Source organism: Dermochelys coriacea, chromosome 11 (assembly GCF_009764565.3).
Source record: "Dermochelys coriacea isolate rDerCor1 chromosome 11, rDerCor1.pri.v4, whole genome shotgun sequence".
NCBI lineage: Eukaryota > Metazoa > Chordata > Testudines > Dermochelyidae > Dermochelys > Dermochelys coriacea.
Genome location: NC_050078.2, coordinates 39,586,869 through 39,600,071, shown reverse-complemented (window position 1 = coordinate 39,600,071; position 13,203 = coordinate 39,586,869). Strand labels below are relative to the sequence as shown.

General features: G+C 41.9%; 1 protein-coding gene across 5 annotated transcripts in view; it reads right to left on the bottom strand.

The window, feature by feature from the left end:
* Window positions 1-6,213: 6,213 nt before the first annotated feature.
* The window catches only part of PPIG (peptidylprolyl isomerase G), a 36,695-nt gene continuing 29,705 nt past the window's right edge, over window positions 6,214-13,203 (bottom strand). For all 5 annotated transcript variants that reach the window (XM_038421553.2, XM_038421557.2, XM_038421558.2 and 2 more), the window contains 3 exons: window positions 11,369-11,453; window positions 7,798-7,934; window positions 6,214-7,487 (listed from right to left, as the gene is read on the bottom strand). In XM_038421553.2, coding sequence (XP_038277481.1) covers window positions 6,368-7,487; window positions 7,798-7,934; window positions 11,369-11,453 — 1,342 coding nt within the window. In that variant the 3' untranslated portion in view covers window positions 6,214-6,367. The remainder of the gene's footprint in view (window positions 7,488-7,797; window positions 7,935-11,368; window positions 11,454-13,203) is intronic.

Sequence of the window (13,203 nt, the reverse complement as noted above, 5' to 3'; positions counted from 1 at the left end):
GTTTGCGTCAGGGAAGCCTGGCTGTTTAAAAATAGCCAGAGCCTCGCGAACCAGCTGAGCAGCGGGGACAGCAGAGCAGCTCACAGCAGGAGTTTGCCTGGGAGTTCGCCTGGAGTGAGCCCAGTGAGGCTTACATCTTGCCAACGTCTCTGAGGAAGCTCATAGTAGGTAGGTGATATGGAAGGGGGGGGTTCAGCTGTTGTGACCTGCACTGGATGTGCCATGTTTGTCTTTCTTCCACAGGACAGAAGCGACTTTGTCTGTACAAAGTGCAAGCTGGTCTCCATATTGGAAGAAAAGATTGAAGGTCTGGAGCAACAGGTAACGACCCTGCGTTGTATACGAGAGACTGAGGATTTTCTGGACCAAACTCAGGATAGCCTTCTAGGGGCACAAAGCTCTAAAGATATAGAGCAGGTTGCACAGAGGGGCCAAGAGGCCAGTGAAGAAGCTTGGCAACATGTGACCTCCAGAAGAGGTAAGCGGAATGTCAGGGGTTCCAGTAACACAGACACAGGTAACTAACCGCTTTCATGTTCTCTCCACAGGTACCAATGCGGAGAGTGGACCAGATGATATGTCTGGGGGGAGAAAGCAGAAGGAGACTCCGCTGGTTGGGAGGCATGAGATGCGATGTCCTGAGGTTGGGGGTTCCACGACCACCACTCCCAAGAGGAGAAGGCGGGTGGTGGTGGTCGGGGACTCTCTCCTCCGGGGGACTGAGTCATCTATCTGCCGCCCTGACCGGGAAAACCGAGAAGTCTGCTGCTTGCCAGGGGCTAAGATTCGTGATGTGACGGAGAGACTGCCGAGACTCATCAAGCCCTCGGATCGCTACCCCTTCCTGCTTCTCCACGTGGGCACCAATGATACTGCCAAGAATGACCTTGAGCGGATCACTGCGGACTACGTGGCTCTGGGAAGAAGGATAAAGGAGTTGGAGGCGCAAGTGGTGTTCTCGTCCATCCTCCCCGTGGAAGGAAAAGGCCTGGGTAGGGACCGTCGAATCGTGGAGGTCAACGAATGGCTACGCAGGTGGTGTCGGAGAGAAGGCTTTGGATTCTTTGACCATAGGATGGTGTTCCATGAAGGAGGAGTGCTGGGCAGAGACGGGCTCCATCTTACGAAGAGAGGGAAGAACATCTTTGCCAGCAGGCTGGCTAACCTAGTGAGGAGGGCTTTAAACTAGGTTCACCGGGGGAAGGAGACCAAAGCCCTGAGGTAAGTGGGAAAGCGGGATACCGGGAGGAAGCACAGGCAGGAATGTCTGTGAGGGGAGGGCTCCTGCCTCATACTGGGAATGAGGGGCGATCAACAGGTTATCTCAAGTGCTTATATACAAATGCACAAAGCCTTGGAAACAAGCAGGGAGAACTGGAGGTCCTGGTGATGTCAAGGAATTATGACGTGATTGGAATAACAGAGACTTGGTGGGATAACTCACATGACTGGAGTACAGTCATGGATGGTTATAAACTGTTCAGGAAGGACAGGCAGGGCAGAAAAGGTGGGGGAGTAGCACTGTATGTAAGGGAGCAGTATGACTGCTCAGAGCTCCGGTACGAAACTGTGGAAAAACCTGAGTGTCTCTGGATTAAGTTTAGAAGTGTGTGCAACAAGAGTGATGTCATGGTGGGAGTCTGCTATAGACCACCGGACCAGGGGGATGAGGTGGATGAGGCTTTCTTCCGGCAACTCACGGAAGCTACTAGATCGCATGCCCTGATTCTCATGGGTGACTTTAATTTTCCTGATATCTGCTGGGAGAGCAATACAGCGGTGCATAGACAATCCAGGAAGTTTTTGGAAAGCGTAGGGGACAATTTCCTGGTGCAAGTGCTAGGGGAGCCAACTAGGGGGAGCGCTTTTCTTGACCTGCTGCTCACAAACCGGGTAGAATTAGTGGGGGAAGCAAAAGTGGATGGGAATCTGGGAGGCAGTGACCATGAGTTGGTTGAGTTCAGGATCCTGACGCAGGGAAGAAAGGTAAGCAGCAGGATACGGACCCTGGACTTCAGGAAAGCAGACTTTGACTCCCTCAGGGAACAGATGGCCAGGATCCCCTGGGGGACTAACATGAAAGGGAAGGGAGTCCAGGAGAGCTGGCTGTATTTCAAGGAATCCCTGTTGAGGTTACAGGGACAAACCATCCCGATGAGTCGAAAGAATAGTAAATATGGCAGGCGACCAGCTTGGCTTAATGGTGAAATCTTAGCGGATCTTAAACATAAAAAAGAAGCTTACAAGAAGTGGAAGGTTGGACATATGACCAGGGAAGAGTATAAAAATATTGCTCGGGCATGTAGGAAAGATATCAGGAGGGCCAAATCGCACCTGGAGCTGCAGCTAGCAAGAGATGTCAAGAGTAACAAGAAGGGTTTCTTCAGGTATGTTGGCAACAAGAAGAAAGCCAAGGAAAGTGTGGGCCCCTTACTGAATGAGGGAGGCAAGCTAGTGACAGAGTATGTGGAAAAAGCTAATGTACTCAATGCTTTTTTTGCCTCTGTTTTCACTAACAAGGTCAGCTCCCAGACTGCTGTGCTGGGCATCACAAAATGGGGAAGAGATGGCCAGCCCTCTGTAGAGATAGAGGTGGTTAGGGACTATTTAGAAAAGCTGGACGTGCACAAGTCCATGGGGCCGGACGAATTGCATCCGAGAGTGCTGAGGGAATTGGCGGCTGTGATTGCAGAGCCCTTGGCCATTATCTTTGAAAACTCGTGGCGAACGGGGGAAGTCACGGATGACTGGAAAAAGGCTAATGTAGTGCCCATCTTTAAAAAAGGGAAGAAGGAGGATCCTGGGAACTACAGGCCGGTCAGCCTCACCTCAGTCCCTGGAAAAATCATGGAGCAGGTCCTCAAAGAATCAATCCTGAAGCACTTAGAGGAGAGGAAAGTGATCAGGAACAGTCAGCATGGATTCACCAAGGGAAGGTCATGCCTGACTAATCTAATCGCCTTTTATGATGAGATTACTGGTTCTGTGGATGAAGGGAAAGCAGTGGATGTATTGTTTCTTGACTTTAGCAAAGCTTTTGACACGGTCTCCCACAGCATTCTTGTCAGCAAGTTAAGGAAGTATGGGCTGGATGAATGCACTATAAGGTGGGTAGAAAGCTAGCTAGATTGTCGGGCTCAACGGGTAGTGATCAATGGCTCCATGTCTAGTTGGCAGCCGGTGTCAAGTGGAGTGCCCCAGGGGTCGGTCCTGGGGCCCGTTTTGTTCAATATCTTCATAAATGATCTGGAGGATGGTGTGAATTGCACTGTCAGCAAATTTGCGGATGATACTAAACTGGGAGGAGTGGTAGATACGCTGGAGGGGAGGGATAGGATACAGAAGGACCTAGACAAATTGGAAGATTGGGCCAAAAGAAATCTAATGAGGTTCAATAAGGATAAGTGCAGGGTCCTGCACTTAGGATGGAAGAATCCAATGCACCGCTACAGACTAGGGACCGAATGGCTCGGCAGCATTTCTGCGGAAAAGGACCTAGGGGTGACAGTGGACGAGAAGCTGGATATGAGTCAGCAGTGTGCCCTTGTTGCCAAGAAGGCCAATGGCATTTTGGGATGTATAAGTAGGGGCATAGCGAGCAGATCGAGGGACGTGATCGTTCCCCTCTATTCGACACTGGTGAGGCCTCATCTGGAGTACTGTGTCCAGTTTTGGGCCCCACACTACAAGAAGGATGTGGATAAATTGGAAAGAGTACAGCGAAGGGCAACAAAAATGATTAGGGGTCTAGAGCACATGACTTACGAGGAGAGGCTGAGGGAGCTGGGATTGTTTAGTCTGCAGAAGAGAAGAATGAGGGGGGATTTGATAGCTGCTTTCAACTACCTGAAAGGGGGTTTCAAAGAGGATGGCTCTAGACTGTTCTCAATGGTAGCAGATGACAGAACAAGGAGTAATGGTCTCAAGTTGCAATGGGGGAGGTTTAGATTGGATATTAGGAAAAACTTTTTCACTAAGAGGGTGGTGAAACACTGGAATGCGTTACCTAGGGAGGTGGTAGAATCTCCTTCCTTAGAGGTTTTTAAGGTCAGGCTTGACAAAGCCCTGGCTAGGATGATTTAACTGGGACTTGGTCCTGCTTTGAGCAGGGGGTTGGACTAGATGACCTTCTGGGGTCCCTTCCAACCCTGATATTCTATGATTCTATGATTCTAAATATACACAATGTTAACATTTTCTTTAGTCTTTGATTGCAACATAGTCTTAATCTTGAAAATTATTTTCTACTGATTGTCTTTTATCTGCACCATACATATTGGGCAGTTTCCCCCCCTAAATTCCTATGCAGCTGGAGCCAACATAGCTACTTATTAGTTTTCTACTTTGATGTTATACAAACTTCAGCAGGCATATGCATAGCAATGCAAATATTGCTTGTTGGTTAATTGCTGCTGAAGAACCAGCAGAGGCAGAACATTTATTTATTTATTTATTTGCAGAGAGGCCCTACAAAAATAATGAAAAAATCCTCCAATTAACTGCCTTTTTTAAATTAGAGAGACTCTGGAGCACATTATATCCCTACTCAATTATAAATATGTCAAGGTAGGCTGGGCCCAAAGTAACCTGATAGTGCTCTTAACTTTAATTTCTTTGCTTTTGTTTAGTGTCACCCCCAAAACATTGTGACTGGATCAGATGCAGCTCTGTAACTTTACTGACATGGTACTGGGTTCATAGTTGCTTCATGTCCAATCCAATGATAAAGAATCTATTATGGATCTTTCATTATTATCACAACCCCTCCTAAGCAGCAGTTTTTTTTCACACCCTTTAATGGGCGTGTGGCATTCTTACCCATTCTGCATTAAGAGCACCACATACAAATGTGTATTAAAAACATTATGAAAAATAGTTCACAGCAGCTCCAGTTACTTTTCTAATTTAAAAAAAAACAAACCACTTTGTAGTTTTAGTTTTATTCACCCACAGGCCAGTCCACGTGGTTTACCAACATCCTGCATTCCCCCATCTCCTCCCCTGCCCCTTAAAACAAGTAATTATTTGTTCCTTCCTTAATTTTCTGGATATTACTACATTGAATTCAGGCAAGTTTTAACAACAATGCACATATTCAGAATGAGGGGGTTTGTTGTATAATGAAAATGCCTGACAGACCTGTAACAATGCAGTGCTATCAGGCATCAATGTCAGTCAACTCAATATTGAAATTTGACCAAATCCAATACTAAAATAGTAAGTTATTACTGTTCTCATAACACAATAGCATTACAGTAGTGTGGTGGCACTTCTTTAGGAGTGCATCGATTTGCTGACCCTCCACTTATTCATGCTGCGTGGGTTACCCTTTTAGGCTACAGAAACCAAGATGACTCATCACAGCTCACTATGCTAAACTATTGTCAGTCCCTAACAAACAGCTCTGCTCTTCTATTCAATTTTTAATGAGGCAGTGGTTATTAAACATAATTAGGAACCAGGAGTTCCCAGGTGCAAATGCAGTCATAGTATGAATTCTGGGGAATCACTTGCTCTCTATGAATCAATTAACCAGCAATTAAACCAAATAAGGACAGGATTTTCCTCAAAAATTAGCTGCTGCATCCAAAGTTGGGTTTTCCACAGTAGGCAAGTTAAAAACAAGGTGGCACTCAAAGACAAACTGTGACCATGGAAGCAGGAAACAGAAAAAGGAAGATTACAAAAACTCACACTGAATGATTAGCATTTTGGTTAAAAAAAAAAAAAAAAAAAAGCTTTCTATGAAAATATTATTTCTCCCAAAGAGATGGGTCTCAAGTGCAGATGGCTGCCCCACAGAATAAATGAATTCTACTGTTATACTGATCAACAGTACATGACAGCAGTTCAGGCAGAGAGGAGGCCCAATGAAACTATTTCACTTTGTGATTACAAAATCTCTGTCCCCCACACATCCATTTCCTTAGGCTTTTTAACTACTGTATTAGGAATATAATTACACTGTAGTGACAGACACAGCTTGGCAGAGTTCTACTAGCTTCCAAAGACATTTAATATATTTGAAGCTTCTCCCTGCCTCCAACCAAACAAAGCCTCTTTACAGACAGTCATATGTTTGCAATGGGCCAACCAAGTTTATAAATTAAAAATGTATATGCAACACAAGGTATTCCCCTGGCTGTCAACACACAAGAAGGATACATAAGCAATGAAATAGTTAAAACACAGCACACTGTATTACACATAAAATGTTTCTCATTTCAAGTTTATTAAAACTTTCTCAGTACAAATGATCCAGGTTTTAGATTATCAAAAGACCAAACTGAAGTCCACATTAAAAAAAAAAGGTGTTCCCCAAAATGTCTCAAACTTTGAGACAGAATGGAAACAACAAGTCCATAGCTCATCCACGTCTGTCTTCATCTGTTCCAGGACTTGATTCGTGATCAGACTTTTTATCCTTACGATCGGCATGGTCTCTTTCCTGACTCTTTGATTTTTGGTTAATTTCTTTTTCTAGTGAGGATCTAGTCTTCTCTTTTTCCCTATTCCTGTGTGTAGATGATTTTTTAAATTCTCTATCCTTACTGCTTTGTCTTTTCTTTGAGTCTGGACTTTTATCCCGATCTCTACTAGCCTTTTTATCTTTATTGGTCTCAGGGCTACTACTTTCACGGCTTTTTGAACGCTTCTTCCTTTGGCTTTCAGCGTCATTTTTCTTATGTGAACTTCTGCTTTCTCTGTTCAGATACTTATCTTTGTTTCTGCTTTGACTTTCTTCTCTTTCATGGCTCCTCGAGTCTCTCCTCCTCTTATTCTCTTTTCCTTTAGATTTTTCTGGTGTGCCTTTTCTCTCTCTACTTCTTGATCTTCCTTTTCTTTTTGCTTCTTTATCTTCATTTTTTGAATGCTCTTTACTTCTACTCCGGTCTCTGTCTTTACTTCTAGATCTGGCTCTTTTCCCCTTGTCTCTGCTTCTGCTCCGTTCTCTTGCTTTATTATTGGAACTATGTTTTCCTTTAGTCTGTTCACGTTCTTTGCTCCTTGACTTAGCATGTTTCTCCCTGTCTTTGCTTTTACTGTGATCTTGTTCATTACTTTTTGATCTTGCACTTTTACACCTCTCCTTACTTCTGCTCCTTTCTTTAGCTCTCCCTCTAGAATCATAGTGCTTGTCTTTACCTCTCTCATGATCCCTCTCTCTGCTTCTTGATCTCACTCTCTTTTCTTCATGTCTGTTGTGCTTAGAGTCTCTTTCTCTGCTCTTTGATTTCTCTTTGCTTTTGCTCCGGCTTTTAGATTTAGCTCTTTTCTTGGTCTTGCTTTTATTATGCTTATCGTCTTTTTCTGAATTCCTCCTTGTCTCCCTGTCTTTACTACTGGATTTGTGGTCTTTTGTCTTCTTCTCCTTTTCCCCTCTTCTGTTTGGACTCTCAGAGACTTGTCTGTGGTCCGATACTTTTCTCTCTTTTCCTCTCCCAGGGCTTTTTTGAGCATCTTTTTTGTTTTCATTTACTTCACCCCTTGGAGAAAGAAAAATATTTATTTTAAAATCTTTTGAACTAAAGAAAAGTAAGAAAGTAACATCACTACTGAAACTGTTAATCATCACATTAAGTTTAATTTGTATTATGACATCTACATTAATGGCTACACAGTTATCATAACCATAAAGAAGGGTGCTTTAAAAGGGATAAAGCAAAGATAGCAAAGAGATAACTAAGCCAAAACCACATATTCTGACACTAAAAAAAATTCACTGTGATATAACAGATCAAAAAGGCACCATCGTATTCTAGACAGAAATTCCAATGGAAAAAAGCAGTGTCTTACTTGTCTCCCTTTATCCATCTTTCTCCACTGGAAACTCTCATTCTTTGAGCTCTTTGCATTTCCTGCCTCCAATGTGGAGGAGTCTCACTGCGTCTGAAGCGATCCCTTGACCTGGATCTGGAAGGCGTCCGATAGCGCTTGAGAAGGGAAGAAGAAAGAATGTTAGATACAACAGAGTTTAACATTCCACAGTAGGCAAGATGTCTCATACATCTGGGGTGAGATTCTGAACTGCATCTACCAGAAATGCAGCACAGAACTCAGCCCAGCAGAAAAAGGAGCATAAGTGAATTTATGTCATCTTTACAACACTTATGTTCTGGGCTGCTCTGGGGGCCAGACTGGCTGCTAGCATAAATCAATTCTGAAAGCTGGTATAATTTACAACATTCCTCCCAGAGTCTGCCAATAGACTGCTCCACAATTTATAGTTACTGACAATTCACATAGCTGTCTCAGGCTACGAGGACTCTCCTATATCTGACATGCCCCTCCCACCCCCACTACTAGGGTTTAGGGTGGGGGGGAATCCACAGAATATAGTCTGCAGCTGTCTTCCTCAGTTACCCGTGACTGGATCAAGGGCTTTTAGAGCCAGTTTACATTGCTCCTGCCCCTTTACCAGCAAGTAGGGAAGACTCTCACCTCTGGACTGCAGTCAAACTTCATAGTAAAAGCACTGAAAATAAAGGTTAACACCTGTATAACATTATCTGGAAAAAAAAAGTTAGTGAAGAAATATAAAAACTTGTAAAGCAGTCTCATAAGCACATTTTTTGTTGCATTTGCTATTGAATTCTGATATGCAAAGTATCTTGGTGCAAATCTACCACCCTTTATAAACTAGAATATTTCCCTCCTGAAAATCAATTCAGCCTGCCAGCACTTTATTAAGGCCTCTCACTAACGTAAAAGGTTAAAGAACCATGTCATTTTTAATCCCCATTTTCACTCCTTAATTGCTTCCTCAAAAAAAATTTTTTCCCCCCATAAGTTTCTCGTGCTTACTCTCTGGGCCAAGAAGCAACTTTCTTTTCAAGTCTGAGCAAAATGCCTTTTTGGAGTTGAGAGTGCAGGGCGGGGAGAGAGGAAGGGAGGGGTTTTGGGGGCATTTTTTATTAAAAATGTTGAATCTGGTTTCTTGCATTCAAGTAACTCAAAAGTGGCTTTATTTTCAAATATATACTCAGCACATAGGTGGTTCTGGAAGGAATGCAATCTGAGCCATATTTGGAAACACACAAGCACTTGAAAATTATGTACTGAATGACTAGGGCTCCTAGGCACTATAGAAATACAAAAATAATACATTTACATTTTATATTCAGTTAAAATGGATACCCCAAAGGGTTGATCATATATCCACACAGCAATCTCAGAAATTCCAAAAGACCTTAAATGAGTCTTATGTAAGAGCCAGGTATTATTGTTTGAAAAAGAATTGTTGGGCTTGAACCTGAAAATCTTTGAGATATTAAATCAAGTTTAAAGAATTTTCTTCATCAGGATGAATGCTGCTCAGCCTTGTCCGGCAATGAAAACTCCCATAACATTTTGCTAAGCATCACCAGAGCAATACTTTACAAAATTTTCACCATTAGCTTTAACATTTAAGGGCTATTGCAAATGTTCATCATTGTAGGCCTGGCTTGACATGAGTAACTGGACATGGGTGAGGCCTCATTTCTTGAAAGACAGAATTAGGAAGGTGAGTGGATCAGCAGGCTGGAAACAGAATGTTTGTACTAGCTAGGATAGGTAAATGGGTCAGTAGGCGAAGAGACAGAATATTCGTACTAGCAAAGATAAGGGGCAACACTCAGGAAACCATTTACAATGGCCAAGATAAGCCTGGAACATAAGATGAGGTAAAAAGTAAGTCATGCATGGGTAGAGCATGCTGTACAGAGATTGGTTCCTACTAAGTTACTAAACCAATCCCAAAACGCATGGATGCAATGTATAGTAAACACAATGTAATGTGTAAATGTATACAAAAGAAGAGGTTTGCTGTGAATTTGGTTGTGTGGTATGCCCTGTACCCATCCTCTACACTTGAGCCTGATCAATTCCAGTGTAGTTTGATTGTATGCCAGTCAAGAAGAAACCTCAATGAAGAGTTCAGAGTTGAGTTGAGTTCATGGGACCCAAGTGGATAGGATCTTGGGGGCTACTGAATGATAAGGTCTCAGAAGCCACCCCAATGTACCACTAAGTGGATAAGGTCTCAGGTTCTGGCCTGCTTTTTACCATAATTTCAATTAGCCTTGCTTTCAGCTGAAATGATGATAAAAATGGATTCAGCCATTGATGCTGAATCTACATTTGAGCTCCCACAAATCCAGCTGATCTAGGATCAGTGGGAATGTTTTTTCTGCATTTCCCCTAGTATAGATGCTGCCTCAGTGTCACAGTATTGAGTACAACAAAAACCCCCAACCTGATTTAACAATCCAACTTGAGTGGACTTTATTAAAATTTAATCATGAGAAAATCATTTACTTGGAATTCTGTTATTTAGGATTATTGTTATTACAGATTCCTATTCTGAATCTCAAACCTCTGGCACCTGACATGTCAGCACTTGATGGAAGTAGGTTGTTTTTCTGAGCCATGTTTTCTGCCGGTGCCTGTCAGTAACTTTGGTATTTTTTTAATATTAAAAACTGTTCCAGATACATTCTTAGAGTTTTCTGTTCTCTATAAAGTGGAATTTTGTTGTACACTGGATCCTTGAAGAAAACTGCTTACTGTTTTTCTGAAGATTTATACAGATAAGAAGATTACCGCTGACTTTTCCCTCAGAGTTGGGGATTGTTTGGGCTTTGCTACTTTTATATATGTCAAAAGTGGATTTTCCAAATGAGCAGAGGAGTGGCGTTGCTGGACACTGGAACAATCAAGCAGCAAGGCATGCACTTCCTACCAGTTGGTAGCTTAACAACTCAAAGCTTTGAGCTACACACAATTTCACATGTCTTGCATCCAGGTATGAAATTCAGCGTAGGAGACCTATTACAACTAAACACTATTTCTCAAACCAATATTAAAGCAATTTGGAAAATGCTTAACCAATCTCTTCCACCAAACTCCAACACTAAGCATAATAAATTAATGTTACTTTTTCATGGGACCACTGGCAATAAACTCAGATTTTGCCAGTGGTATTTAAGATTTTACAGTTTATTCCAAATGATTAACAACTCATGCTTTTGAACTTTCAGGTAATTTGGATGAGCAAAACAGATGTAGTTTTCTTTTAAAAACTTCAACATTAAAAACAATTTTCTTTTAAATGTATTTAGTGAGCAATATTGGCTAGTGCACAGACCAGGAGGATTGGAGTCAGAACTGCTGGGTTCTATTCCCAACTCTATTACTGTCTCACTATATGATTAAATCACTTAACCTCAATGCCTTACTTTGCCAATCTGTAAAATGGGCATAATCCCACCCTTCCTCTTTCCCAAGAGGGATGTGAAATTGCTTTGAGATCCTCAGATAAGTGCAAATCACCACCACATATCAAGGTTGGGGTTTTTTTTGGTTTTGTTTCTTTGTTTACACTTACCCTTGGTCCTCTTCCTTTTATTTTCCTTCCAGATCTGGTCACTAAAAGCCTTCTCTGGTATGACGACTGGGAATTTGATGGATTACTAAAAAAGAAGAGAAGTGATGCTATTACATTGTTTTAAAAATTGTGAAGGGAGAAAGACAGGAAAAGATCATTTAGACAGACTCCACTACTATTTTGGATTGGTTCTTTTGCAAATTAAAAGAAGTCAGCCCAAATGAAAACAAAGATTAATTTCACTCTCCAGCCAATTCAGATAATAACTAATGGTCATCACTTCACTACTTTAAATATTATCATCCTATTCATAGTATATAAAAAAAGCACACGAAGTTTAAGAAATCCTTTTAGGGGCAGATGGGAGAATAAGTGTTCCCTTACAGATTTTTGGAAAAAACTTGGCATAGGAACATCTCAATACATGTACATGCCAGAACAAAGTCATTGTGTCATCATAATATAAGCCTGGCCCTTCCTCATCCCTATTGTTCATCTTTCTGCCTAAATTTGTCCAGTCTAAATTCTTAAGGATAGGGACCTGGTCTCTTTAAACGTTTCTCCGAGGAGTCTAAGCACTCTTTTGGGTGCTGCAAAAATAAATAATAATTTGCAGTGGAATTACAGCTTATGAAATGTTGTGAAATGTTCCAGGGACAGCCATAAGGAGTGAACAACTCTGTTCAGCCTCAGGATAGGTATTGTACCATCATGGCTTGTGCTGTACGAGACTGACTACAGTAACTGACCAGTGTGCTCCAGCCTTGATCTGGAGAGAGAACTTAGAACGCTGAGATTCATCTGCCTGGTCCAATGGAACTCCCTCTCACAAGATAATACGGAGGCCAAGAGTACAGTAAGAGAATCATACACATATATCAAGAACAACAGATATACTTTTTATCTTGTGTAGTACAGGGAATATAAATCTCTACGCTCCAGGGCGTAAGTAAACCACTAACTGCATGTGGTCAGGAATACATTTCCTATATAGACAGTTTAGTTCATAACTATCCATTATAATGTTTCTTGTACTTGTCTCAGAAATTTCTATAGTGGCTATAGTCAGTAATAAGATACTAGAGAAGATTAACTATTGGTCTAATGAGGTATGACAGAAAATCAGTGTCCAATTTAAGGTGGTTCATCAGAAACTAGATTGAGAAACATAATATTTCATATGAGACACTAAACTGTAATATGGTGCTGAATTTCCACTGGATACTAATGAGTCAAGGCGTGTGAGGTAATATCTTTTACTGGACCAACTTCTGTTAGAGAGGGAAGCAGGGGGCCATACAGAGCTCTCCTTCAGATCTGGAAAAGGTCTCAAGAACTGTGTGTGGTATGAAAGCTTCTCTCTCCCACCAACAGAAGCTGGTCCAATAAAAGATATTACCTCACCCACCTTGTCTCTCTAATTTCCTGGGACCAACACAGCTACAACTATGCTGCATACAACACTTGATAATAAAGCAGCGATCTACACTTGAAGTGAAAAGCTCCATATACTGTTTGTAAGTCCCCAGAGCCAGCCATCTCAAGTGGAAACTTTATTTGTAAGTCAGTGCTTAAATTTTCTCCACTCCTTCTTACATTATTTTCTTTGTAAAATTCCCTTAAAATATATCATTGTAATATCCACACTACTCACCCTTACAAACAAGCACATTTAATGAAATCTGAAGTTCCACTGCTCATAACGTGCTAGTGGTTAAGCACCACATGGGAAACCTGGACTTGACCTATGTGCCACTGCTCATAACGTTCTAGTGGTTAAGCACCACATGGGAAACCTGGACTTGACCTATGAATCTAAAAAGTACTGACTTGAT